At 32.7% G+C, this 26,603-nt stretch overlaps 1 protein-coding gene across 1 annotated transcript; it reads left to right on the forward strand.

Moving 5' to 3' along the window:
- Cht7 (chitinase 7) lies at window positions 1–26,484 on the forward strand. Its single transcript, XM_018548836.1, has 16 exons — window positions 1–120; window positions 19,431–19,509; window positions 20,107–20,276; window positions 20,804–21,041; window positions 21,203–21,382; window positions 21,613–21,736; window positions 22,115–22,424; window positions 22,712–23,135; window positions 23,333–23,550; window positions 23,650–23,804; window positions 23,892–24,032; window positions 24,246–24,393; window positions 24,470–24,655; window positions 25,012–25,134; window positions 25,512–25,713; window positions 25,997–26,484. The coding sequence occupies exons 1-16, from the start codon at window positions 118–120 to the stop codon at window positions 26,203–26,205; spliced, it is 2,910 nt and encodes a 969-aa protein (XP_018404338.1). The 5' UTR covers window positions 1–117; the 3' UTR covers window positions 26,206–26,484.
- Window positions 26,485–26,603: the final 119 nt, after the last annotated feature.

Below are 26,603 nucleotides of genomic sequence, written 5' to 3' on the forward strand. Positions count from 1 at the left end.
TCTCTCCGTTTGTACCGTTTTCCATTAATAAGACGTTGTTCGAAGGATCTTTTCTCACACGGTGTTACGAGCGACGGACCATTATTATTGTTGTTGTTTTGAGTAATTGGAGCAATTATGGTGAGTTTAATTTTATTATCGAACATTATATATAAATATATATTTTCATTTTTATTTTTATATTACAACGTCTTTTATATAACTCGGGCTAGAGGAAGCGTAAAATGATTATCGCTATATTTCTTTTATAATTATCAAATTATGAATAGAAAGTTACTGTCCGTAATTGACAAAAATATATTAAATTTAACACAATTATTTACAAAATGTAATTAAATAGATTATGTTAATTTTTAACAGATTTTTTTGTCAATTAGTGATAATAACTTTCTAAGCCAATTTTATTTATACACCGATTTGCGTATTTGTATTAAGAGATAGTTTCACGGTTAGCGATTTATCTCGATCACCCGATCTATCAGAAATCTTTGACAGAGAAAGAAAGAAATTGTCGAGATAATTTGCTCCAATTTCGTGATATACCACATTCAATAGAAAAATCATCAAAATCATGCTGCCGCACAACGAGGTGATATTTGTAATCAGATGTTCCGTGTTCGATATACTTTTCTTTTCCACGCAGCTACGTTTCCGAATAGTCTATTTGCACGACGGAATTATTACATCACGCGTGAATTTATGCGAGACCACTATGGAACCGGTCCCGAAAAAAGTTCGTTACAAGTGTAAAATTAAGACGGTCGAGTGAGATCGTAACTACTGGCCTGTGTCATTTATCAGAGAGTCAATTTAGTAGATCGATTGTGCGTTCACTATTTAAATACATATTTAAATTATATCGGTAATACTTTCGCTTGTTCTGAATTTAAATAACGAATGTAAAATTGGTAAATATTTGTATCAGAAAAAATTGTTGATTTACCCAAAAAATTCGTTATGAATAAAATAGTAAATAAATTAAATTAGTACTGATAATTGCAATACCTTCATTATAAATAATATACATTTTTAATGCTTTATAATTATACACTCATCTCTCAGCTACAATTTATTTGCAGCTCTAAAAATAAATAAATTTGTTATTGCAAAGTTAAATTGATTAATTAATTAACGTAAGAATGTAAAAATAATAATAATAAATAAAAATATCGAGAACTCTCGCTGCGTTGGACAGTGGTGTCTAAGTGATTAATTATTAGATATAATTGAAAATGATTTAAGCATATTAGGCGATGAACATCGCTACATAATTTTTTACAATAAATAGATCGCGTCATTCACATAAAAATCTATTTATCATATAACAACGATATACAATATAATGATGGATAGTAATAATTCTACGACAGGTATGTATGTGTCCGCATTACACTTACGTACACACCATCAGGACTTTCGGTGGAGAACCGAGAATTCGTTCTGTCCTTCCGGGTTTACCTGTGAGTCCTCTCACTTTCGTCGTGCGACGACCTCGTTGATGTATTTTTTTTTTTTTATGTAATGGTATAAATCCTTGCCAAACAGCATCGAAATCGCCGCATGATGGCGTGACGCACGTAGGCGGATCTCTTCGCTATGGATAATATATGCGAACGAATACGTAAAAAAATGAATGCATATACCTCATCGTAATTTCGTTCACTATACGTGCCGTTGCATTAAACAGGATGCACCTGTTCGCGCGTTGCGAAAGCGCAAATCTGCGAAGATTGTAATTGAATCATTTGAACTTTTTCGCTTTTCATCATTTTCAATTTCAAATGAATATCGAATTAAGTTCCTCTCATTGTTTCGAGCTACATAAGTTAAACGATTTACTTGGGTTAAGTTATATATTAGTATGTGTAGATAAAGCTTCGCATAATTATAATTACATTTTGTAATTAAGACTTAAAAAAAAATATCGCTTTGCAATTATTGGAGCTAGAGATTTGTCGTACACATTACAACTTTCTATTTCATCCTGCCACGCCCCAAGGTATCGAGTTAAACGTCATGTAAGTAACACGTAATGTTAACGATAAATGAAACTGCTGCGGCAACTTGTAAACAATTCTTCCAGAAACATGTCAGTTTTATTTACAAAATTGCAACAAAGTGGTCATTGAATCATTTGTCGTGGCCTGATTGTTTCTATTATTTATTATTCTTAGTACGAGAGGCGTATCTTATACGATTCGAAATTCGCTCGCACCTTCGTCGCGATCACGGGATGCAATGGATTGCGCTGAATTATTAATGAGCATCGCTAATCGTGACCAACCGGTATAACGGTAAGGAAAGAATAAGGAACAGACTTTTTTTCTGTTATATCCACCGGTGAAACTTCTGAGAATCAAGTTTTACAACATTTTGCCGTCGCAATACTTTGACATTCACTCCTCCGTTATTACGGCGATGTCCCGCTTATATTCCGAAATCGTTTCGGATATTTTGATATATGCGAGATACAGGTCGATTTCTTAGTGGAATGGAATTTACGAATCTCTTAGTGAAAAGCTTTTTACAAGATAGTCACGGTAATATTATTATCAACCTTAAACGCTTGTGTTTTTTATTTGTCCTCGAGCATGTAGACATGATGCTAAATAACATTTATGTACTTACTTATCGAACATTGAACTGACTTTTAAACGACACGAAGTTGCTCACCTCGCAGCAAGCACTATTTTAAATACAAGGCGTTTGTTGCGCGCTGCAGGCACTTGGCGTGCACGCGCGGTATCGGTATGTAGATTCGAGAGATAGGAGATTCGGCGAAATCCCTTCAGAAAATTATTTCGCTGCATAAGAGCAGGGAATGCGGGAAACCTAGTAGTATGCGCGGAGTCGCCGGCGGTATAAAATATAATTTAATTTCGACATAAAGAACCAAGCAACACATATTTCGCACCGAGTCAACGACTCGGCGAGTGAACGTACACGCTGGTATCAGACCTCGGAATGAGCTTTGATGAAAATTCGACTGGATTTCTACCGGCTTTCTATCGCAATTCTTTTCCACGAAGTTACGGCGCCGCATCGTGCGACATTTATCTCAAATTGTCGATGTCGGACCTAAGTAGATGCTCGAAATGACATCAGAACATCAAGAGGAAAATAACGATAATGACGGCGACGTAATTATATGTATGAAATAGTTCTGTAATTATATATACTTGTATGTTTTATAGAAGAAAATTGTGAAAATGAGTGGCTTAACATGTCAATGTGCAATCGACACAATTGTAAATATTCTCAAAAATATTCGCATTTCGAGATAAATACGATGCTTTAATCCTTCATTAAAGAAGAAACTTCTTTCTCTATATATATGTATATATTTCTCTTTATTATTAAATCAGAAATATTAGCTCGATCTTTTTTATGTAAACGATCACATGGGGTGTTTTTACACTTATATACAAAACAATATTTTACAATTCACATTTTTTGCCGTTCGGATGTGAAAATATCTCAGGTGACCATTCCTGGATCAATATTCAGGAATCTCGTTATTCAGGTGTTATTAAAATAAGAGTCGCTATTGCAAAAATATGCGCGACGTTTTAATTTTTTAATTTTTTCTTCGGTAGATAAAGTCTATGCTGTAAACACGCGTGCAGAGTTTGAGATCTTTTCCGCCGGAAGTGAAGTGAGAGAACAAGCATAGACATTGTCTCGGGAATATAAAGTTGCATAGATGTTAGCGCGAAGACATGAAAAAAGGAAACGTATTCAGGCCACCCACGACTTGTGCTGTATTTTTTGCACACGTGTTTTTCACTGATGAAAATTTCATAAGCGCCAGTGCGCATAACAGATAAAATCCGATGGAAGTGAAAGGACGATGCATGGAACTGAACCGATATTGGAAAAATGAAGAAAAAAGTTCTAAAAAGGATTATAAAAGATAAGAACGAGAAAACGCACTAAGAGGAAAGAAAGTAACATGTTAAAAAATTGAAATATATTAGTTGTAGAAAGAAATATATTTATGTAGCTGCAAAAAATATTTTCTCTTAAATTATCAAATAAGAAGTTAAAAAAGATTTTATTAATTAATTAAAATTCTAGAGCTGAGAATAATTCGTTATTAAATAGAAAACACGAGAAATGGTAGCCTTTAATGTAGAATAAAAGATTTAACCTCCACTTGTGCTTCTCTAAAATTAGGAAAATAAGAGGCCTTTGTGATAATAACGAAATTACAATGATAAGTAGAACAATAATATCTACGATGAGAGAAAAGGTATAAACCGGCATGGAAACGGCAGTTCAATTACGCAGCTCGCAACGTTCAACTCTGCTGCTTTCCAACGTAACCTACATACGCTTATATATCTCTGCCTAAAGAAAACGAAATCCTAATTGTAATCTTTTTATTAACATACATAAAGAAATTCATGCAGATTCATTAAAAAATTTGTAAAAATGTCTTGAGATCTGTTTTAGCAAAATTAAACGAAACACTAAAAGTTATATGAAATAACAACAAATATGCAGAATATATGTTTAATTTCAATCAGATAAAATCAGATAATTTGAAAAACAATGAAATAAAATTAGAATTATTGAGTTACGCGTAAAGAACTATCGCAAATAGTCACATACATATAATTAAATGCAGCTGTGAAAATTTAATTTTGTTAATAGCAAGTCATCGCAATTCTCATGATTGACGTCGAGTAGGAAAAGAGATAGGAAGTCGGTAAACTGTCTTCCACAAATCAGCAATATGTCCCGTAGCAGGAAACCAGTGGAAGTTTCATAAGCGACGCGACAACCGCGAGGACCACCGAAAGCCCCTACGGCGGAAGTCAGGTGAAAACGGTTTGCGAACGTGCGTAGCCTGGAAACGAATCGATACGCACGCCTCGAGAAGTGCGTATAGTAACGAACCAACGACGCCGTGCTGGCTTGCAACTTTAAAACAAATCGGTTCCGCTCTCAAGTTAGCTAATTAATTATAAGGAATACCAAGAAAGTAGTTTCACAAGTCGGAAGTATACTTGGTGCTCGCATCTTTATATTTGGTCTAAAATTTAATATGATTTTACATTTTGCCTTCGAATTAGCTACTGCAACATAAATTGATGATTATGAATAATTGGTTCTGTCAAAGGTTGAACACATGAATGCACAATAATTGATTCTGTGAAGAGTATTTGTGTTTATATAATAGATGTAGTTTTTATAAGATGTTTTTTTTGTCTCGAGTCTCACCATATCGGCGAAAGTTTCGATTCCATCACTACGACACACGCGGTGAATTGACCATCGAGTTTGCTCCGACAAGAGAGGATTTTTTGCTGGGTACCGGATTGTTTCCAGGTTAAAATGCGTCAAAGCGCAACGCGTTTAACAGGTTGTCTTTATGTAAGTTCTAACGCACTATGTATTGTGTAGATTACCGCCGACGTGATTCTGAAACTAGGATCCTCGAGGTAGCAAAGCTATTTAGATCGCAATGTCCAAGAATGGCGAAGGGAATTGGCGGTGGAGAATGCTTAGAATACTTAGAATACTTTAGAAACGTGCAGGATAGAGATCTTTTTAAAAAGTAGTATAGCTATATCTGAAGGATAGCAACTGATATAGTGACTTTGTTTTAGCATCGAAAGTATTACCAATCGTTAAATATATGCGGAACAAAAAAATCATCAGAATATTTGTCAATACAATACGTGAATTCTTATTCATGTAAAGATAATGATTAGCTTTTATTCTTATAAAAACCCGAAGAGAAGTTGCTTGCAAAATATTTGATTCGCACGTTGACGTTTTCTAATTTGGTCTACGAAAAAAGAAGAAATTGTATGTATTCGAATGAATTTTCTTACGAAAGTACGCGTAGATTGATATCTCATACGTCATTCAAGGTTAATTAACTTGGAAAGTGAAATTCGTCGCTACGTGCTGTTTTTTTGGGTTGCTCAATGTACCGCGCCTTTCCAGGCGTTGTTTTCTTCATTATTCTCACAGCATCGCGAACCATGCGCATAACGAATATTATACGCCATTTACAAAGATCTATTTATAGTAAAAATGTTTATATCAATAGAAAACCTTACTGGAAAATACGGAATATTAAGCTCAGCTATTTTATTATGTTTTTGCAATTTTACAAAGAGAAAGATCTAAATTCTGTACAAAATAACTATGCAAAAATTATTTTACGTATTGTACAAAATAATTACAGCGAAGCTAATATGTTTTTTGTTTTTGTCAATTTATGTAATTTATATCGTTATTCCACCATTTATTGTAGAGCGATCAGTTATATTAGTAATATGGAAATAAATGTATTATGAACATGTACAAAAATATTCTAGCTGTGGTTATATTATACATATTCCAAATATTTGTCTTATTACAAGATACGAGATCTCAAAACTTGAAGACACTCTATATAAATGTTATACAAACAAATACGTGTTAGAGCAAAGTGTACGTTTTATTTATGAGAAAATAAAAATTGCCCGTTGTTTCGAGTCGCAAGAGATAGAATTGCAATCATTCTGTGAGCAAATATTGTGAGATGAGAAAGGAATATCGATCTTTAACTGATAAGTGAATAATTACGTTAATTCATTGTGAAGCAATGCATTTTTATTCTAATAAGGTAATAATGAGCCACGAGCGAGCAATTAGAGAAGTTCCGCAAACAGAATGAAAAAGAAGCGAAATTGCATGCAAAATATTACAGATGCAAGCATTGCATCGCTAAGTAAAATGCAATTGCGACGCAGAAGTGCAAAAAGTCTGAACAATAATTTATTTAACATTTTTATTCTTATAATTGAATTAAATGTTCCAATTATTATTTTACTTTATATCAAGAAGATCAGTTAAACACGAAAAAAATTACCTAAGATGTAAATATTAACGAATAATAATCTCCTAACGCGATATTACAATTTACATTGTATATACCTAAATCTTATTACATTTATTACATTAATTTTTAATAATTATTCGTATAAATTAAATAAAGATTTGATAACTACAATTAACATTTGCAATACTATATATTTATATATGCAAGTTAGAAATAATTTGTAATTAAAAGTTTATTAGATTAATAAAAGGAAAAGGTAATTTTATTTTGATTTTTGTGTGCCTTATTTCTGAAATATTTGAAATAAAGAAAATACATTTTTATATGATATCGATTAATTTTATAACTACTTCATTTTATTATAAAAAGTTTTGATTAGGAGTAACACAGATTTTAGCACATCGGCGGAATACCATTTAATTGGAAAGTTTCTGGGAGAAAAAACAGGGAATAAGTTGTTGAACCGTGAGAAATGTTAAGAATATAGATTGTACTTTGGGAAAGTTCGGCGTAACCACTGAATGTACGAACTAACGGAAATGATTAGAAGAATAATAGATAGTTTCTTTTTTTTTTCACCATCGCACTTTCACCTGAACTCCAGGTTAAACGTTAATTGGCTGTTAATGAGTATACGATTCCCTTAATATAAAAAATTTAACACGTGCCCATAATTTATATTGTTACGCCGATTGACAGACCTGGCATTATCGACCGTATTATGCCGATGCGATTGCATGGTGATTCAGGCGTTCTAATTACACGATAGGCTAAACAGTAAACTAGATGATGAAGAAATCGTAAAAAAAAACGAACGATCGTGCATCGATGTGCGAATATAATAAACATTAAAACATTGCGGCGTATATTTATATGGTGTAACTACAAAAGACGTAAAAGCCAGTACGTATATATCTTACATAATGAAAGATGTTTATAATCATTGTAATTTGATAACAGCTCTATTCCGTTTAATCGTATAATTCAGCATAAATTATTTATCTTGTATTATGTATATTCGTTATTTCTTGTAATATTCAATCTCTGTAAATTGTTTATAGCAATATGAAATTTGAATAAATTTTAATGATAAAAAATCTTTAACTATATTTTTTGTAGCTATTGACTGATTTAAAAAATTTATTTAACATAATACAATGTGATATGTAAGTTATAAAAAATATGCAATATAATTGCAAGTCTGTAACAGGTAGTTGGTGATAATTCTTAACAAAGTTAGTGCATAGATAGTAAACAGTTTTATAGTATTTGTCACAGGTCAAACTTTCACTTGTATTTAGGTTAAACACTAATTATTTGCTGCAGATTTATTAATAGCTAATAAATCTCCAGCCCCATTTTATAATTTAAAAAATTGCACTACACATAAAATTTAAATTTAAGTGAAAGTAGGAGGAATCGACAGATACTGAGATTACCGCTAATTAAGCGTAAACTGGTTTGTAGTTCAAATTCCAAATGTGCAAATTAGATAGCTGTGTCCTCGTTGGATTTTTGCTTAATTAGGTTAGAAATAAATAACTATTTCATCGCGAGAGAGATACTTTCACGCATGAAAAATATTCTTGTCTAAAAATAATAATAGAGTTAATCGAATCAAATAGAATTTGTAATGGCAATGTTATAACAAAGAACTATTAGAATTGGTAAGTAAAATATAATATCTAGCTTTTTGATCATCTAATACTTTTATAAGTTTCTAAATTTTATAAGTAGAACAACAAGAGAAATCATGATTTATTCAAGAATAGATATATAACTTCATGGAAAAATGTAAACAACTTTATTATTAATATAAAATATTTTTATCTCTAAGAAAATAAATTTTGATTAGATTTTTTTCATTTAAATCAGTTTAATGAATCTCATAAATAAATGAGAGAACAGCCAATACGGTCGAGGCTAAATCTTTTTGGTACTGAATAAAATTTTTAGGTGTATTAGGCTAAAACCTTCCTTATTCTTAATTTATATTCGTATAGCAGTCCAGATTAATTTATTATAGTTCAATAAATACCATCAATTTTTTAAATTTTCGTTTAAAATCTTGTATAAATTTTTTTTACAATTTTTACAAAATAATATATACTCTATATTAAACACTAAACAATTTTATATAATAAATAAGGACTCTAACAAGTATATAAGTATAAAACTATATAAGTATAAAATTACAAGAGACATGAGATATATAGCTGTCAGGCTCAGTATTACTTTACAAGTGCGCATAAACATGCTGATATACATAGTAGAAGTATAATAATTAGTCGTAGTTATAAACCGCACTGACATTGTACGCCGAAATGAAAATTGAAGGTGAGTATTCTAAGGTCGCAGCGAGTAAGAAGAAGAGTATCATTAGGGTACGTTTCTCGTGTACGGCACTTCTAATAATTATTACATCAGCGTGCAGCGCGCAAATTACCGTTAATGCAACGGGTATGTATACGTCGTAGCAGCGGGAGAGCCTCGCCTTTCAAGTTTTCATAATCGGCCTGACGCGACGAGAATTATTGCTCGGCGCGATTGTAAAACACCATGAACGGCTCGATGTTCTGTCATCCTAACAAATCAGGCGACGATTTACATTTAATTGTCGCAGACCTTCGCCGTTCTCTTCGCGATCAGACCCTGATATTATTGCCGTCGACACGCAAGATTAATTTTTTAGCGTTTTCGCAGATGCGAAACGGTGCCATTGATATCGATGAAACATCATATAAAGATATTACGTATGTATGAGGATGTCGGCAAGTCTGCATAAAATTTTGTGATTTGCATGTTTACATGGATCGTAATATACAGAGCAAGGGCAGACAAGCCTTCATAAGGAAGAATATATAATGCAATAACATAATTTTTCCTAGATAATCCTTGGCAAGATTAGAGAAATACGCTCTCTTATTCATTCTATAACCACTAGATGTTCTTTCAATACTATGAGGAACAGTGGTTGTGTTGCTTTAACAAGACATTGATAATTATATTGAATATTACTATTAAAAAAATTCTGTCGAATTAAATAAGCAATGGAATTTACATTTCAATTTGATACTCAGGAGACTTTTCCTTTATTTTTATTGAAATTAGATTAACATATATCTTTTTCTTATAATATTATTCAATCAAAATTAATTATAAATAATATAGTCTGTCGCAATATTCTTCTAAGAAAACACTTATACTTTTAAACATTTTGGCATATAAAAATGTCTATATTTAAATAATATGTGATGATTCTAAAACGGCGCGTGTACACATGAGGAATAACTTTGCATGACTTTGAATTCCACTATGAGTTAGATATGCAGTCGCTGCCTAGAAAGTCTGACAAGCTAGCGCTAAATCCCTGCAACAAAAAATTATTTACAACCGGTAAGAAGAAACGCGTTGGTTGAAAATCGTGTTTTAGCTTTATGCATCGAGTGAATATAAGCTTTCGCTCGATTCCTGTCTCTATACAGCAGTAACTGTGTCATCTCTGCAGACCTACATTCTATAAGATAAACAGATTAACGTGCAATGCATTTATTTGAAGATATTTTAATACTTGTTATTAACAGATTATTAATACTTATTATTAACAGATTATTTATTTGCCTAAGTGCGATATAAATAGCGACATCTCTGATATTGTCTCACATTAAAAATTAATTTAAAAAAAAATTTTGTAATATAATATATACAAATTCCCTGTTTTTATATATTATTTAAATAATTAGAAGTTTTTTTAGCATGCAATTATCTGATAATGTACAAAGAAACACATCCTAATAAATAAGTTTATTCGATTCTTCCGGAAAAAATACAATAAATAGCAATTTTACTGCAGAAGCAGATTTCTCATTGGCATTTTTGTTTTTGATCAGTTAAACGGGTTATTCAGGAGAAATTAATATAATTATTCATAAGAATTTAGTATTAAATAGATGTAGGAAAAAGCGAAAATGGAAGAAAGAAAGTGAAATATGCAATTATCTTTGTTAATGAAAGTACGTATAATGATAAGGTTGTCATATTTCATTCGTTTTATCTTTTTAATACCTTCTACATTGACTTCTAAATCTCTAATTTTAATCTTCAGTCGATTGCAAAAACTGCAATAATGACGTAGTGTGATAAGATTGGAAAATATATCGGGGGCGAATACGATAAAAAAAAAATGGAGAGCGCGAAGAGGAAAAAGGAGCGCAAGGCTCTCGAGAGCCGTACAAAGGAGGTAAAACGTTAGCGCGGTGGAACGCGTGAAGAAGGGAAGCCGCGAAGTAAATGACGGAAATCTACGATACGACGCAGTCTCGGCGAGAGTAATTCAATGTGGAATGCACTTTAGGATATAGGAATTTGATAGCACGTTTGAAAGGTGAAAATGTCCGAAAAATACAAGGATACGTAAACGGATCACATAGGTATAAAAGTTTTCAATTTTCAATTTTTACAGTTACAACCTATATACGTATACATATATATATATACATATACCTTCGTGAAAGGAAAAATAGATCTTACCAAGGCTTCATTAAAATGCAATCAAACGCAAAAGAGCATTTCTACAATAAGCGTTTATGGTAAAACGCATATTATAATTGACACGTAAGATAAATTGCATAAATACATAGGAATATTTTATTTAAAGTAGAGACTTTATGACATTTACATTTCATAAAAATATACTATATCAAACTATATACACAAGTAACATATGATAAACTACTGATAAACTATAATTAAAAAAGCTTGAGAAGCAGACGTGTAGATCAAATAGCTCGAATTTACAGTCGCTGATGAAGCAGTCGTATTAATAGCTGTATCGTGTTTATGACTACATGGCGGAAACATTTCTATTCTACGCGAGAGGTCGACGACAGTAATTCAATAAGGAATGTGTTCAGAATGTTCCGGAATTCGAGCAGAAATAAGAAAGCTTGACGCCACGGAAAACAATAAGTATTAAGATATAACAGAAAGCCGCTATTACGAGAGAAATTTGCTATTAGGATTATATAAAATGTGCAATATTAGGGAACATTTAAGTCAAAATGTAGACATTGTAATGATGCAAGAAAATGACACATGTAACTTTTAAAATAAAGGGATTATATAAATTAAGAGTATAAATTAAAATTATATTTATTAAAACTGTATATGAAAAGTTCTCAAATTAATTTCAGAAGTTCAAATTAGACTTTATTTATGAAGATAATATTTCAGTTTTCTGCACTATTTTCTTTCTTATAATTACTTTAATTATTACGTGAATAATTTTAGTTTGTATATTCGAATTGTTATAAATACACACACAATACATTAAATAATTCTATCAAATATTTTCCTTAAAGAGTTACAGTCGCGCGGGAAGAATATTCAAAATGTTAAGTAGGTCACATGAAGTTTACAGTACGATCGTTAAGGGCAGCACACTTAAGAGTATGCGAAGCTAACTGAACGAGAGCACTCGAGTGCAAACCAGGTAAATGTAACGAGGCAGCATGGTATGGTTGGAAAGAAAGCCTAACACAGCACAAGCCGGTAGAAATGGATTCGTTGCATCTCAACGGTACTTCCACTATTGCACACAAAATCTTATGACTCACGTATCAAATTCTAAATTACTTCATTTTCATCGTAATACTTTGTATCTTGATCAAGACAAATAAATTTAATTCTTATGTTGAATACAAGATGTTTAACAGGACACAAGATTACGTGTTCAATTAGCTAATTCAATTAATTATTTCTAGTCGAAATTGATTCTAGATCGCAAACTATCACTATCGCGTTATTAATCGTTAAAGATGTAATATATTCTTTACTATTTTTATTCAACTGACACCACAATTAATTGCACAAACGCGTGCTATTGTAATGAAAATCGTAGATGCATATAGACAATAAAATAACGGCAATAATACATGAGTTTTTGTCATTTGCGAGACAGGCAAAAGGGAAAACGCTCATTGTGAGTCACAATTTGTGACTGGTCGCGGTGCATAATCGTCAACATAATTGCATTTCCCTCTTAATAGGCGACGCTTGAGAATCGATTTCTCTCGTTGACGGTGAATCAACAATTAGACGGGTCATACCTTTACGACGCGACGAGTAACTTTCGAAAATCCCGAACTGCGTACGCACGTTATAACGTAGAATCGCGCATAGAAGCAAAGAAACATCAGTGAAATTTTCACGGATGGACGGTTTCGTTGATCTAGAATCTGCCACAAAATCGAGCAACAGGATCCGCGTCTGCATCCTGTATATACTGATGATCAGGACATAGAATCTCAAATGAAACCAGATGGAACGAGGACGATTCATGATGTAATGCGGACCTCACCGGTTTTCACAACAATCTCAGATATTAATCGATGAAGAACGGGGATTGAATCCGATCTTAATTCTCGATGGTGTATTTCAACCTTTTGTATATACGAAAGTTTGCTTTACGTCGATCTCATCATAGTTTTACGCGGTTGCAAATAATCCATCTAAAATTATATTTACATATTTACTACATAACTATTTGTCAATGAAAGTTATGTCATAATTTTATTTTGTAATAAAAATATTTCTATCCGATTTATAAAATATATTATAAACAAAAAGCATATTTAAACTGTGCTATAAAGCCAGTTATAAATGTAGGTGCAATAAATGAAAACATTTTTATAACTAATAATTAGATTTCGCTCGTTCTTCGCAAGGCTAAGTATAAAGAAAACAGCGGTCTATAAATCGAGTGGTAATGAGATTTTTAATAAATTTCTTTAAGTTTACAATATTAATACGAACAACATAAAAATATAAAGAAAATATCGAACGTTCGGAACTCATAGCTCCTTCTTCAGCGATTCTCACAGATGTTTTTTTGTCGTAGAATTAACGCATTATCTTACTGTCGAAGCGACATGATGTGGAATTGTGTTAGCAAGACAATTTATTTCAAGGAATTATTCTCCTGTTTTTTATGTGGAATTTATGTAATAAAGAACATGAAACAGGAGCATCATTACGTATTCGTCTGATTCTGTTAAGTGCAAGTGTTACAATTCTTTCAACACGTATTCTATATATTATATATAGTCTTTTTTTTAAATTATATTTTTAATATGTAGAAAAATACCAATAATTAATTTTTTATAACTTCTTGATTCTAATTACTAAAATTATCGAACACCTAGTAGGAGAATTACCTGTTTCGTTTTTTATCAAACTGTGGTGCGTGACGAAATGACATTGAAGTCTGATCTCTCGAATCGAGTTTGACAACTTAGCTGATATCTATCTTATTAAATGTATTGCTAATTGTGTGATAGGTAATTGCCGTTGTGAGAATTGAAATATTAATGAAATGAAGCAAAAACGAATTTGAAAAAAAAAATATATATATATATACTTACATATCTATGATTTAAACGTTATTTTTTATAACAAATTGATTAAGCAAAATGAATGAAGTAAATACTATTCATATTTTACTTAAACGGCAAGTTGTAAAATTGCGCTTTTATGATTACTGTTATGTTAAAAGAAAGTAAAACTGTTTATGTCGAAGATAAAATATTAGAATGATTAACATTTAAATAGATGTGCGAGATAATGTGGAGTATGAGTAAGCTTATACGAAAAAATATGTTGGTTGCTTATTTATTGTGTGATAGGTAATATTTATAGTTTGACTTAAAATTACATTTTATTTATTAAAATTAATTGCGTAATTTTTTTATGAACCATAATATGTTTAATTTACGACGATATTTAATTTTTTTTAATAATTTCTAATGGGATTTAATTACTTTTACTTATAATAATGTAAAAAGAGAATTAAATAGTAGATGTCAATGCATCAAAAGCAGCTTGGCTTCTATCTTTTATTTATTATCTATTATTACTCTCAAGAATTAATAATTTCTACCTTTAACTAACTAGTTGTTTATTTTATTATTTATTGCAAATAGTATTTTTAAAGAACAAAAAAGCTTTTGTTATAAAAAACGTAATAATAATAATTATTTAATATAAAATTTTTATAATTATTACAATAATGCAATTAATATTAAAAAATTAATAAATTATATTAATTTTTTTATCATAAAAATATTTTCTAACGATAATAATAAATTATGTTAAAATTGCATAAACGAATATATCGTATAAAAGAATAAGAAAGCAGAATCATGCAACAGGCTGAAAGATTTGTTAATCATCCTACACGATTATCAATCAGTAGGAAAATCGTATTGGATAAAGATTTATCATATCATTAAGATACTTATGAAAATACCTTCAGATAAAAGATAAGGAAAGACATGAACTTAGCTTTGTTATAAAAATAGAAAAGGATTAAAGTATAAGAAAGAAAGAAAGATCAAAGAAAAATTAATTGCTACCTTTAAAGCTGATAATATCTGAAGTTATATATGGTACATTATAATCGAAAGAATCAATATTCTTTGTAATTTATTATGCTAGTTACCAGCTATATTTAATAAAACTGATTCCGCGCTTTCATTCTGCGTGAATACAAATTCTAAATTTGTATAAAATTCAATTGTCGCAAAGATACATATATTTGTTTAAATTTCTTTACGTATAATAAAAACACCTAAAATATACTTTTATTGTAAAAGAGAGAGAGAGAGAGAGAGAGAGAGAGTGTGTCTAACAAGGACTTGAAAATACAATTTCGTTTTCAATGAATCTAGTATAAGCATTTGCGCCCGCGCTGTCCCATCTTCTCTCAAGAAGAGGTCGAAGAAACCCGATACTACGATTTAAACATCTCGGGCATATCCCTTAAGATTTACATCGAATTGCCTTGCATCCGTTGGAGTACAGTAAATGCGCGCACGCGGGTAGACGAGTAAGGGGAACGTTGGAAATTATAATCCTGCCAAGTCACGGATACTTGACTGGCTATATAACACGAGGGAGTCGTGCACCGTGGCAATAGGAGCCGCTCGTTCTAAAAGTCCGGCATAGAAATCTCTCGCTCTCTCCACGTGAGCGGACGTGCATAGCCAGCCAGCCAGACACCGACGACGACACGACGACGCAATGCAGCGACGAGACGATGCAACGAGAGAGTTGGCTCTCTGGCGATGGCTTTGAGATGTTTGGAATTATTTTAAAACTTGAAATTATTTGAAAAATTGTTGCAACTCTTGAAGATCTCTCGAATATTTTAAAAGTATATTTATTTGTTTTACAACATATAGTATATCTACATTATATCGCTCCAATACATTCACCATTTTGCGGACACAGACATAACGATATTTACATCTAATCTTCTTTGATATTATTAGTGTTATTAACATTTATTATACATATACGGATTTTATTTTTAATAATTTTGAGCACGAGAGAGAAAGTCAGAAATAACTAAAAATTTGTGTCATACACATATTTGAAGTGACTTGAACCCATCACTATTCATCACTATGTTGCAACAGCGACTGCAGTTAAAATGCATGAATCGGACGAGCTGTATACTTGTGTGTAAATTGCGCTAGATGCGCGAGGAACACCTCTTCCTAATGCTAGACGCGCGATGTTAATCTTCGTCACGCATATGGTTAATTAATAACCGAGCTGTAATTATTGTCCAGAAGTATAACGTGGAGTCATTTCCATGTTAAAAGCGAGTAAGTGCATTTTGTTCGGTGATAATACGCAGGCCAACAATGGGCAATGAAGGGAGAAAAGATGAGAAAGGAGGCGGGCATATAGGTAATTTTTCGTTCAATGATGCTATTGTGCGGCGAGGAAGTAATACGAATAAAGCGAATATGAATCGCAGGTTCTCATTTGCTCGCATTTATAATGACATACAAGATTAATGATGCCAAGAAACACGTATGAAATATACATGTTATCTTAAAAATAAAGCTCAATCATAATTACAAAAGGTAATTAAATAAAAAATAATATTTTAACAAAACCTTTTCATCAATTTGTTGATTGATCTTTGATTAGTTTGATCACATTTCAAAACTATGGATTATTGAAGATAAATCATTTTTAAACTTTCACCAGTTAAACAAAATATTTCCTCATTTTCTTTATTAAAAGAAATTATTATGAATGAAAAGTTATTATGAATAATATTTTAATTGCTAATTTTGTAATAAAGTCCTATATCATTTATATAATAAATTTAATTTATATACTGTTTCTCGTAGTGTAATGATTTATGAAACATCTATAACAATACGAATAATCCAGTTCTGTTCGTATAATGTAAATCTTCATGCAAAGTGAAATCGGAACAGAAAGATTAAAGGCATAATTGCGTTTTCTCTTTATCGTCGACATCGCGAGGTGCGAATTAAAAACTCGTTGTAAATGTTTTGAGGAGGTGACGATCTCTCGCGTAGTCGTGCGGAATATATTGCCTAGATTTTATACTTAATCGAGTTGCATTTTGAAACTGAAGAAAGAAAGAGAGAGAGAGAGAGAGAGAGAGAGAGAGAGAGAGAGAGAGAGAAGGTGCAAGTGGAAATTCCAAATGACACGAGCAACTTATAATACAAAAACATTACCATTCAGCTCTTCGTTTGTCTCTAATAAAATCATTCACAATAAACCACATAGCGCGGAATAGCTACTTTGCGGAACGCAGGGAAGAAAAGTTTCACTTCACATCGATATGTCGGCGCGGCGGGCCGGCTTGATTCAACATAAAAGCGGGGCTCGCGCTCCGCGCTGAATATCATTAAGTCGCGTGTGTGTCGTGTAATGATATATTCAACGAGAATCTCTGTGGTTTCCTAACAAAAAAAAAGGAAGGGTTCACGAGGTTAAAAACTTTCCAGGTTCGTGGCTGGAATACGGAGTTGGATGGATGCCGTTTAAAAAAAATCCGCTCGTCCCGGACGGCCATGGCCTCGAAAAGAGGATCGGCTCAAACCGCCGACTTTCTTGCTGTTTGCAATAATAATTAATACGAGCGAGGACGACGAGCTCCACAGCGTTTTTATCCAGGTGCGGATCTATCCTGTGAAAAAATGCGATGAAGCGTGACTTCCATCTTGATCTCACGCGAGTCAGGAGTGAAAACGCGATTAGCGTGCGAACGAACCATTGCATTGTTTCAATAGGCATGTATTGGAAATAATTATTCCAATACGCTTTTAAATTCTAAGTATTTTATCTTAAATGCAAGATAAGTAAAGTGTACAATGTTGAATATTAACGTTAAGATATTTTTTAACGTCACTTAACGACTGATAGCTTTTATTCACAGTAAAAATCATAGAAATTATTTAATCATTAAGGCTATTCATGCATTCTACGAGATATGTCTAGACAGTTTTGAAATTGCAATCTTCTCTCCGTGGATTTTAGGTAAAATGTATGTAATTTTAGACAGGGAATATATGCATAATTATTATTTTAAATATTTTCTCTGATTATACTCACTTATCCATTTTTCATTCAACAAAATTCTTGAGTATATGCAATTATTCGCTTGGCAATAGATTGTTTAAACCACAAACTACTTTCGCATTTCTTGAATGCCAACGAAAACTGTTGTATCTTTTTTCGATGTCACTGCGGCTAAATGAGTATCGTCGTTATATTAGTATCGCTTTGGATATAATTTTGCATTAGCGTGAAAATGTTATGTTACATTATCTACATGCTATAAAATAAATATTTACAAAAAAAATGGGCTTGTAAATCATATGATCGGTCAAGCATTCTAATCCGTGCTAATAGAACAAATTACAATTGCAACATAAAACCTGGATATAAAATTGAAAAATACGATTAAAAAAATACACAGAGTTGTTTGCAAAAAGAAAAGTGTGGAAATATGAAATTATCGTTACTCTTAAATTGTTTTCAGTGCTTTCAATTCTGTCATAATTTCAAATTATTCGCAAAGAACTAAGTTTACATTCAGTTCATTTATACTCCTACGCGATTCGATCACCAATACATTGTTCTGCAACAGAGAGACTGGTGATCCTTGTCGTCGTTTGTAGAACACACACAATCACTTAGTAATAAATTGTCAGAACCATGAATGACTTTCGCCATTGCCTTTATTTATTTAGACATCGCAGATACTTACGAGAGAATATGCGCTCTATTCTAAATTTCTCTCCCTTTCAATCACGCCAACGTGAATAATACGATATGAACCAATCCTAAAGTACCATATCTCGGGTCTTTAACCTTATGTGCATGAATAATATTGTATGCTAGAAAGAAAAAATAAAGTTATGCAAACGCTTTTCAAGTGTATTAACTATTAACTGGAGTAAAAGGAATGAATTAAAGAATTATTTGTTTCATCACAGGACTGAATTTTTTACCAACGTTTTTTCTAACAAATAAAGTAATTAAGTTAAACATTTTATATTATTTTATTCTCATAAACAGACTTATGAAAAAAAAAAACATTATTATTATATACTTAATATAGAATAGAATTTTATATGGAAAATTTTTTAACAAAATTTTCGATTAAAAGTTATATGTTAACATGAGTATATTAAATTTATTAAATTTGTTGTATTTATTTTAGTACCTATCTCCGTTTTCACTTTCTTTTCAGGTGTCGACCAGCAGAACTACTTGGAGGCTGCTGTTCGTCTTCGCGATACTGTTTCTAGGCCTCCATCAGCACGCCGAAGGTACATGATTTTTACATTCATTAATTTCCATCGTTTATTTTCGTAATAATCAGTCTGGCAAAATCGTGACAGTTTGCACTTTTAAAGCAAGCGAAAATCGGAGTCATTGAGGCTCTATCAATGGTTCATTATTGACATTTGATCAATAACATAACGCATTCTTTCATACAAAATATTTAATCATCAATGACATGACAGTTAATAATTTCACCACCGTATTTCGATTACATAAATGTTGTTGATGAAATAAAACGATCGACAAGTGCAGATGGTGAACAAGTCATCAAGAGCACTTACATTAGTTGCACGAGAAAACGTGGTCTTCCGGTTATGCAAGTTCATATTATATCAATATCCTAAAAAGCGCAAAAGGGCTTCCTTATCGTTGATATTGCATCATGTATGCAAAACTATTCCAGAGTAATCGATTCTAACGGGTGAAAGGCACCTGCCTTTCAAAGTTTCGTGTCGTATGCTTGTAAGCGCGAAATCTTACGCAACGCTGAAACGCACATTCGTGCACGCGTTGCGTAATCGACATAGGAAGAATCTGAGCTATTTTACGTAATTATCCGGCGATTGTATGTGTATCGTCAGGCGCGAGAAAGAGATTCCGCAGACCGACGACTTCCGCCCCGTCAATCTCAAACGATCAGGAGGTCTCAGCCAGTGTCAATAGGTTCAAGGTCACGCGAAATCGTGTCAGCAATAAGAACACGAAGAACACGAACAACGAGCTTCAGCCTGGCAGGACGAACGACTACAAGGTAAGTATCATAGAACTTGATGAGCTCATGCTGATGATAAATGTTATTATCAGAGCGTAAAATCCAAATTACTACCTCAAATGGCTATCTTTGTATCATTCAGTTAATTACTTTTTCTCAAATTAACGAAATTACGAGTCTTGAAATTGTTCGACCGAAAGACGACGTTCTGAAAAAAATAATTAGTTATTATCGTTGGGGTATAAGATTTCTTTGAGATACGTATCTCAAAATGATTTATTTGATAGGTTGAGTCAATTTACTACTTGGAGTTATAATCGAAGATTTTATCTACTGACTTTTTTACTATAGAAGAATTTTTATACTGTTGTAATTAATATAAAATTTTATACAAGGTATATATTAAAGTCTATATTAAATATACTTTAAAAAATATATTATAATACTACTATTATATATATTTTTTAATTTAATTATAATTTTAGTAAAATATATATATATTGTATATTTATAATAAGATAGAAAGCATTACATTCTGTACTAATTTTGTATTATCTCGCCTGCAGCTCGTATGCTATTATACGAATTGGTCTCAGTATCGTACGAAGATCGGTAAGTTCCTACCGGAGGACATTCAACCTGATCTCTGCACCCACGTTATCTTTGCCTTCGGATGGCTAAAGAAGAACAAATTAACCAGTTTCGAATCGAATGATGAAACGAAGGACGGCAAGATCGGTTTGTACGAGAGGGTGGTAAATCTTAAGAAAGCCAATCCATCCTTGAAAGTCCTGCTTGCGATTGGTAAGTCTGTTTAACAATCCTTTATGTTATCTCCATTATTCGTTTAAAGATGAAAATAAAATTATTAAAGCAATTAATTAACTGGAACAGCATTAACGTTTTTTTAACACTCTTTTAAAATTTGAATGAAACTATGACATTATTTTTCACTGCATCTGTAGGCGGTTGGTCCTTCGGCACGCAGAAGTTCAAAGATGTGTCTTCGACGAGATATGCCCGGCAGACCTTCATCTACAGCGCTATACCATATCTACGAGATAGGGACTTCGATGGCCTTGACATCGATTGGGAATATCCAAAGGGTGGAGACGATAAGAAGAATTATGTTCTCTTACTGAAGGGTAACGACTCGCCAGAAAGAACAACAATGCTAAATCGCCGAGATTGGAAATGTCAAACGAGCGACAATCATGATAAAGCGATGGATTATTGTCTATTGTTTTATCTTCCACAGGATTACATGAGTTCAATGTGCGACGCAGCACTTGACATTTCCACTCTTCGTGTGCGCATACGTCATATGTGTTCGTCATGTTGCAGCTTGAATTCACTTTTCATTGTCTTCTTACAGAGCTGCGAGAGGCTTTCGAGGCAGAGGCTCAAGAAAGGAAAAAACCGCGTCTCCTTCTAACCGCTGCGGTACCGGTTGGACCTGACAACGTTAAGAGTGGATATGACGTACCGGCAGTTGCCAGGTATAAAAGAAAAAATAAAAAGCGAGAAGAGTAATAAGTAATTAAACAATCTTATTCTTAAAGCATAATTATAGACATTACAATAGAAAGTTATTAAATTAATACGCATAAATTAAATCAGACAATATACGTAAATACTTCTTAATTTTTTATACTACCGTGCGAAATAAATATCTAATATTTTATTATTATTTTATAATATAAAATAATGTAAAAAGACAAAAATAATTTATGTTAACTAATTTTATTTTTTTCGGTACGCGATTCTAACAATAAGTTGAAAGTGTGACGCACTTGCTTGGTATCTGCATTTATCGTATCTCAATCGTAATACCTAGAAGTATACTTGATTAAAAATGTATTGTTTTGTCTATGTAGCTACTTGGACTTTATCAATCTTATGGCCTACGACTTCCATGGGAAATGGGAAAGAGAAGCTGGTCACAACGCTCCGTTATACTCCTCGTCATTGGATTCGGAATGGCAGAAACAATTGAGCGTTGACAATGCGGCTACTATGTGGGTCAAGCTGGGTGCACCTAAAGAAAAATTGATCATAGGCATGCCTACGTACGGCCGGTCGTTTACCCTTTCAAATTCTGCCAACTTCCGCGTACACGCCCCAGCTAGTGGTGGCGGAAAGGCAGGCGAATACACCAAGGAGTCTGGTTTCCTCGCATATTATGAGGTATTATACAAATCCGCTTTTACAGAGGAGTGAGAAAAAAAAATTTGAAAGTATCTCAAGTATTGAAACTCTCACAACAGTTTCGACATTATGTTATTTCTTACTTCATCAGTGTAATTTAAATCTTTTTAATTAATCTTTTATATAAACAATTATAAATAAAAGTTAAATTAATAAGAATAAATACTATAATAATCAAGTAACAGAAAGAGTCCTATTTACACAGAAGAAAATTTATATAAAATTTATAAAATTGAAAAATATTTAAAATCATTCTCCAATGTCAGATCTGCGAGATGCTGCATAACGGTGGTGCCTACGTTTGGGATGACGAGATGAAGGTACCTTATTTGGTGTACAACGATCAATGGGTTGGTTTCGACGATGAAAGATCCGTCAGGAATAAAATGCACTGGTTGAAGAGCAAAGGCTATGGAGGAGCAATGGTATGGACGATAGACATGGATGACTTCAATGGTACTGTTTGCGGTGGAAATGTTCGATATCCTTTGATCGGTGCGATGAGGGAGGAACTTAGGGGTATTTCGCGAGGATCTAATGCCAAGGATATTGACTGGACGGCGGTTGCCACCACCATTACAGAGACGATCGTTAAGAAACCGGAGCCTTACAAGATTTCCGTTTCGGAGGTGCTCAACAAATCGAAAAAGCTTCAAAAGACTACACTTGTGATTAACACTCCAATTCAGGGTAATTTTTTCAAATCAAATCGTTATAAATATAAAAAATTAGAAAATGATGCTCTATTATATCTTACATAAAGTATATATAACGAATGCATATATTTGTTTTGTTTATATCTAAAATTATTAAAAGATTATATTTGCCAAGAATTTTAATTAGAGGTTAATCGCAGCTCAATAAAAGTCTTTTTTAAAAACTTACAGAGAGAGAGGCGCAAACTATTTGTTACCTGACAAATTGGTCGCACAAAAGGCCAGGAATGGGACGATTTAGTCCGGAAGACATTGATCCAACTCTTTGCACTCACGTGGTATACGCGTTTGCTACTTTGAAGGATCATTTACTTACCGAAGGAAGTGATAAAGACGCCGAAATGTACCAAAGACTAATCGCGCTTCGTGACAAGAATCCTGACATTAAAGTATTTATCATCAAATTGTTTTGTTTCACAATTCAACAAATTTTAATTGCGTTATTGTGCAATGAAGTAATGGATTCTTCTGTTTCACTATGTTTTTAGATTCTTCTTGCGATTGGAGGATGGGCATTCGGCTCGACGCCCTTCAAGGAACTTACCAGTAATACATTCCGGATGAACCAATTCGTTTACGAAGCTATCGATTTCTTGCGAGAATATAAATTCGATGGATTAGATGTTGACTGGGAATACCCGAGGTTTAATTTACTTTGCATATATTTTAGATATATATATATATATATACGTAATGTATTATCTGTATAACCTAAAATATTTTTTTGTAGAGGAGCCGATGATCGTATGGCCTATGTCAATCTTCTAAAAGAACTCAGATTGGCTTTTGAGGGTGAAGCAAAGAGCTCCGGCCAACCGAAATTAATCTTGTCAGCTGCAGTGCCTGCCAGTTTTGAAGCTATTGCCGCAGGGTAAATATAACGAATGTTGCAATTAACATAAAAATTACATAAATTCAGTATTATTTATTTATTACAATTACAATTTATACAATTACAGTTACAAAATTCAGTACAAAAAGTAACGCATACATTAAGTAGAGTAGTTTTTTTTTTATTCTATAGTTCTACAATATATAAATATTGAAAAATGTTAGCTTGTTATATTTCAATTCTATTTTCTAGATACGACGTTCCTGAAATATCTAAGTATCTAGACTTCATTAACGTAATGGCATACGACTTCCATGGCCAATGGGAGAGACAAGTCGGTCACAACAGTCCATTGTATCCCTTAGAAAGTGCTACTAGCTATCAGAAAAAATTGACAGTGGTAAATAAAAGTGTCTACATGTTCAAGTCTTGATCTTATTGAGCTATTATGAAATTTTTCTCTATTTGATTTTTAGGATTACAGCGCACGGGAATGGGTGAAGCAAGGAGCACCCAAAGAAAAGCTCATGATCGGAATGCCAACGTATGGTAGATCCTTTACGCTGGTCGACAAGGATAAATTTGACATTGGTGCACCAGCATCTGGTGGTGGAGTGGCAGGGAACTTCACCAACGAATCCGGATTCCTGTCTTACTATGAAGTATTACTTTTTTTATAATATTCAAGCAAGCTAATTTGCAACAATATTTACTTGAGATACTTATTAGCATCATTATTTACTCGTAAATTGACGATTATATAATATTCACGAATAATATATAATTCTAAAATTCCGCTTTAATTTATGATTGCATTTTAAGTCCGAATTAACGCATAGTTTATAGAATTAAACAAATGTATTTACGTATAGAAATATTATATATACTAGTATCATTAAGCATCAAAAGATCCGTTTCGATCGAAATGAGACTTAAAAATAAGAAATATTTTCTATTATTTGACATTCGCATTGCTTTCTGTTGTTCAATTAAATTTAAATAAATGTTTCATAAATAGGTTTGTAGCTTCTTAAACGAAGACAATACAACTCTAGTATGGGATAGTGAGCAACAAGTACCATTTGCGTATAGAGATGATCAATGGGTCGGATTCGACGATGAAAGAAGTCTTATTAACAAGGTATATATTTTTAATTGTATATCTCTGAACTTTTTTAAGAAGAATATTCAATTTTATTTGACGTGTATGAAGGCAGCTTTGTTTGATCGTTTGAGTCTCCCTTGGACTTTATCGGAGCAATTAGATTACGCCTATCGCAATTTGTTGCCGCGGTTACAAATCGTCCTTCGCCGGCGTACCATGAATACGATTTACATTTAGAGCACGCGACTTACGGTAACCGGATCACGGATGTCGCCGAGTATTCTACCCGCGATAACAAATCATTTCTCCGATTTTCGGCTGGAATTTATATTACACATAACTGTCAATTTAATATTATTCTTTAGACGTTAATTATTATACGCATCTCATGCATAAGTTATATTTTTGTATAGATGACTTGGCTTAAAGAAGAAGGCTTCGGAGGCGTGATGATCTGGTCAGTCGACATGGATGACTTTAGAGGATCTTGCGGAGCAGGAAAGTATCCGCTGATCAAAGCAATGAAGAAGGAGTTGCAAGACTATAAGGTCAAATTGGAATACGATGGTCCTTACGAAAGTACTTTAAGAAATGGAAAATACACTACTAAGGATCGTAAGTAAATTGATACAGTCTGTGTTTAGTTTAAGCACTCACGCGCTGTAAGCTAATCCTATCTTCCCGATCTTTTTCCGAGGAAAAAAGATAAAAGCTTACAACGCATAAGTGCTTAAATCGAACTCAACTCATATTATATGTATAAATCTCACAAAAAAGGAATAACATTCTTACCGTATAAATTATTGTATGTGTGTAAAAACACAAAAATATCAAATATTCTCTAAAATTCATGAAATTTAAAGATGAATAGCTAAAAAATGATTGAACAATTTTTCAGCGAATGAAGTGTCGTGCGACGAAGAAGACAATCATATATCTTATCATGCGGACAAGAATGACTGCACGATGTATTATATGTGCGAGGGCGAGCGCAAGCATCACATGCCTTGTCCTGTAAATTTGGTCTTTAATCCCAATGAGAATGTTTGTGACTGGCCGGAGAATGTCGAGGGTTGCTTACAGCACACGCAAGCGCCACCAGTGTAAAAGCAAAGAGCAGTAACGAAGTAATTATTTGCGGTACGTGAAACTGTAAAATAAAAAAAGTGTCGAGGAAGTTTAGGAAAAGTAATTTTATTGAAAGTGCAGTTCATTAATTTGCGAATATAAGTATATTATCATCGCGTGTCAACAAGTTTTATCTTTTTTATGAATTTTTTCTCCCATGCATTTTTCCTTAAGTACTTTATTGTCTACTTTATTCGTATTTTTTAAGAATATGTATTTTCCGTTCTTGTCTATTTTTACCCTCGCCATCTGTATAAAGCACGAAAGAAATCATGACAATTACGTTTGTAAATAAAAATAAATTCTTGGAATACCATTTATTTTTATAATTATTTTTTCTCCGCTCTCTCGTTCTCCTCTTCTATGAAGAGAATTTT

This window comes from Cyphomyrmex costatus, unplaced genomic scaffold, assembly GCF_001594065.2.
Source record: "Cyphomyrmex costatus isolate MS0001 unplaced genomic scaffold, Ccosl1.0 scaffold75, whole genome shotgun sequence".
NCBI classification, from domain to species: domain Eukaryota; kingdom Metazoa; phylum Arthropoda; class Insecta; order Hymenoptera; family Formicidae; genus Cyphomyrmex; species Cyphomyrmex costatus.

Excerpts from the sequence above, each read along its gene's own strand:
- Cht7 (XM_018548836.1), top strand. Across the intron at positions 21,383-21,612 it reads TTATGTTCTCTTACTGAAGG|AGCTGCGAGAGGCTTTCGAG; the intron begins GTAACGACTCGC and ends GTCTTCTTACAG. Across the intron at positions 25,135-25,511 it reads AAAGAAGTCTTATTAACAAG|ATGACTTGGCTTAAAGAAGA; the intron begins GTATATATTTTT and ends ATTTTTGTATAG.